Source organism: Eucalyptus grandis, chromosome 6 (assembly GCF_016545825.1).
Source record: "Eucalyptus grandis isolate ANBG69807.140 chromosome 6, ASM1654582v1, whole genome shotgun sequence".
Taxonomy (NCBI): Eukaryota; Viridiplantae; Streptophyta; class Magnoliopsida; order Myrtales; family Myrtaceae; genus Eucalyptus; species Eucalyptus grandis.
Window position 1 is genome coordinate 7,652,910 of NC_052617.1, and position 4,215 is coordinate 7,657,124.

General features: G+C 39.9%; 1 protein-coding gene across 1 annotated transcript; it reads right to left on the bottom strand.

Moving 5' to 3' along the window:
• Window positions 1-416: 416 nt before the first annotated feature.
• On the bottom strand, window positions 417-1,463 carry LOC120294742 (cold and drought-regulated protein CORA-like). Its single transcript, XM_039315219.1, has 2 exons — window positions 1,276-1,463; window positions 417-791 (listed from the first exon to the last, which is right to left on the bottom strand). Exons 1-2 carry the CDS (start codon window positions 1,385-1,387, stop codon window positions 586-588), a joined length of 318 nt encoding a protein of 105 aa, XP_039171153.1. The 5' UTR covers window positions 1,388-1,463; the 3' UTR covers window positions 417-585.
• Between the last annotated feature and the right edge of the window lie 2,752 nt (window positions 1,464-4,215).

Below are 4,215 nucleotides of genomic sequence, written 5' to 3' on the forward strand. Positions count from 1 at the left end.
ATGAATGATGCTTGATGCAACGGTGACGTGAAATACTTTCACATGTTCCGGTTGTTGATTTTCCAGTTGGTTATTCATAAAATAATGGAAACCTGAGTAGACGTTCCTCCGCAGTCACCATGTCCAAAGTTGAAACAGGTGCATAATCATTCTAAGAGCACAATACGTACCCGCTAGTATTTATTGAATTAAAACATAACCATGCGTGCGTGCATAACTTGCACTTACTTTGGGAGTCCTCATGTCTAATATACTTTCTCATACCCTGAGCTGAATCCGACGTCTCCAATAAGAAAAAGATGGGAAACTCGAGAAATAGCACTTGCTATACAGAGCTAAGGGATAGAATTTGTCGCCAATTAAAGTGGGTTTTATTCATTCACATGCAAACATCAGTGGACATTTGAGACAACTCGTACTTGAAATCACCAAAAGAACCATCTGAAACGCAACAAAGCTGCTCATGACAGTGGAGGAACCATTTTATTCAACCATTATTGCAGAAGCTTTTAAGCTTCTACGAGTTACATGGCATACATTCTCCTACATTCCCAGCAGGATGATGGACCCAACTGAGTCCATTATCTAATTCTTGACATCTTCGGTTTCTTCCGAAGGGTGACCACCATGATGACCACCATGGCCGTGACTGCCGTGGCCGTGACCACCGTGACCGTGACTGCCATGGCCATGACCGCCGTGGCCCTTTTCATAGCCACCTTCATACCCCTTTCCACCGTGGCCGTGTTCACCATATCCTTGGCCGTAGTTAGCCTCTTTCACACTCTCCTCTGAAATATAAACGCAGAGTATGTGATCATATCCGAGTCCACTAACAGATAACATGTAATCTAACTTACTGTGTACGAATATGTAGAGTAGTAAGTTAAGATGCAACTATTGAAACTGCTACCGTTTTGTTGACCTCTTTATGATCTCTTTATGATGTACGTCACATCTTGATATTCTACAACATACCTTTCTCAAAATTCATAAATTAATTAATCTACCGTGAACAATGGAAGCTAACAAGACATTGACGGAACCCTCATAATCAAGTTTGCAATTCGTTTAGTCTATTGCCTTGATAAAAACATTTCTACAAATAATTTTCCATGATTATTTGTCTGTCTGCCTTTAACAAACGCGAGTGCTTGCACGACGGACAATCACACGGAAACATATATACGTCAAAAGTGAGAATGCGTTTCCCATCAAACTGAAGAGAGCTAGATAAGTAAATTGAGGGAAGACTTCATTGTCGAGAGCACTCACGTGACTGAGTCTCCTCAGCAAGGTCACGAGCCGAGACCTGCGCGGCCATGAGAACGACAACGGCCAGAAGCAGGCCGCACAGGGGGAAAACCCTGGAGGAAGCCATTTTCATCGCTCAAGGCCAACAGATCACCAGAGAAATCTCAAGGAAGACTACCCAAGTGAGTGCGTGGCTCAACTAAAAACTGGGGCGCCCTATTTATAGGGTGGGAAGTGGGAGTACAGACGAGGGTTTATGAGCTGTAGCGGGACCCACATGATTTGTACGGTTGTGATTTGCTTAAATCCGTAGGAGATGCGGCCAAAAGGCTTCCCGTCCAAGAGTCAAAATAAGATTGAGTGGCGGGAGCCGCTTGTGATATTGTTTAAGTGCCGTGGCGAGTGGAAGTTGACGATTCGTCACACAAGTTCTTCGAGATCAGTACTGTCTGGATCTCTTGCTACGAGGCATTATTCATAATCTAGGGGGGAAAATTCAAAGATGCGGCACATGGTATTATATTTGTGCCCTCTCTATTGCACCCCAACTGCTCTCACTTGACTAATTGCGATAGCTTCTTTTCCTGCCAAAATATAATGGAAAGCTTGTGAAAGGGTCGAAAAGAACATGAACAAAAAGTTGATAGAGCCACGAAACAATTGAACACGCAACATCACTAAATATAGTAGCGATAAGATGTTTCCCCTTTTCACTTGAATTATCGACGTGGTAGTGGATTGAAATATTATATTCAAGGCCGGTTCATCTGTGTATCTTTGTGCATGCTGTATCCCACATTAATTGCGCTTTGAGCGGTTAGGTATGGAAGGCATAAAGAGAACCAAATGCCTACGTCCTTCCTCACGTCACCCGTTGTCCTACAAGGGACGGGCTTTGCACCAACACGTTGGATCCTCAATCTACCTCAGTCACAAGTACCGGTTGCAGACGTTCGTCTTATTTTTCCATGCACTGCACGACTCTCTCTCTCTCACTAGATATTAAATTGCCGACACAAAGTTTGAATAATTGAATAGAGATTTTTGAGAGAGCTGGACCTACGTTGAATCCACAAGACAAAAGAATATGAGTGCCCATTCAATTTTTTAAAGTGAATATCATGTTATAATGATATGAAATCTATATTATTGGCATTTCATTTGTGAATAACGATATCGTGGTCCCATGATTTTGCCTCCATCCATATGTTACCATTGATGGATGTCCCTAAATAGATGTAGCTTACATATCTGATGTGGTTCGGTCTCTAAGTGGGGCTTTGCATCTTGAGAAAAGACTTTACCTCCAAAAATTTCCACCTAATGAAAATATTGTTTGTGTAGGGAATTACCGATTCCCTAAAATGGATTTGACACTAAATCGAACCCCTAAAACGAATGCGGAAGACGAGCCCAAAAACAAACATGTATCACTGATTAAAGACACACCACGAAATCAAGCGTACCTTATTGTCCACAGATTAAACACCAATGTTGAAGATCGATGAAGGATTCTGATCCTGTTCTACCGAGGAACGTCCTGTTGCTTCAAGGGGGAGAAACTTACGTTGGTTTTGGGAGAGGGAGAAAAGAAAAACGTACGTACATCCAAAATGTGGGTTCTTTTTTTTTTTTTCTTTTCTCCCCTTAAACACGTCTTCTCCAAAAGACACATTCCCTCAACGTAACACATTTTCATATCTCAACCCTTCATCTATGGGCCCTTATCTTGCGGGCCGAGCTTTTAGGCCTAACATGGGCGGACGAGCCCTCTAAGGCCCATCAACATAAATAAATAAAACCATCATCTCACACTCGCACATGGTGGACCGAACATGATCCTTTTTACCTCTCTACAACGTTCATACCGGTGAATAATCCGTGCGACCAGCATACTTTGAGAGCTCGTTGCTATACATCTGTTAGGAATATATAACAGCTCATAAGGGGCATTACACTCTGAGTAGATTTAGTATGTATTACCTTAGATCGATCGATCACATTTATAACTCTCTTGATTTCCTTTTTAAATAATGATATATTGTATTTGCAATTATGATTATCCCAAAGACAATCATAATTAGTCGATCAGTGAATACAAAACTTAGAATGCGATTCTCCATATTCGATCTTCCTCTTTCCTTCAAACTTTCAATTTCAGTTCAGCTTGCTTTTCTAAAAACGTCCCATTAGATCGAATCAATTCATGATCATTGGCAACATTCTAAGATAGCAAACACTAAATAGAAATCTTGAGAATAAGAGAGAGTCATGAGGGCACTAAATTGAGAAACTCTTTTCCTCAAGAGTCTCACACGGCATAAAAATTGAAATCAAACTTTTGTCATTCTTATTGGTCGTCTCATGCATACGTAATGTGAAATGCGTATTACAGTATATAATTCATTTCCCATGGAGCGTATGTCTATACCTTTAATACCGTATAGATGATAGTTCAGACATACATAATATCTAATTTGAGTTCACATATCTACTCATTCACAGAATTCATCAAAATTTACATCTGGCATCTAAAGTAAAATATGTGGGTTATTTTACTTTCAGACATAATAAATATTATGTCCTCATTTTAACACCCAGTTAATGCGACATATATATTTTAAGCTTGAGCTCTCGATTATCACTTAGATAATAAGCTTAAAAACCGTCTCATCTCTATTTATCGCACAATAAATAGAGGCGATTACCCGTGTGAGTGGGCTAATCTTTTATCTGTCCGACATACTTTCTCAACTTAATATAATGCATTGAGCATTAAGATGTATACATGTTAAACAAAGATTCATAGGCATTAATGATGAAAAACACAAATTCATTAAATGTGAACACTTCAGGGAAATTATAATATTTAGTACATCAGCCTCTACGTAATCCTAGAGATTTCACATGGCCATAAAACACATCTCTAGGTATTGGCTTTGTCATAAGATCTGCTACTAT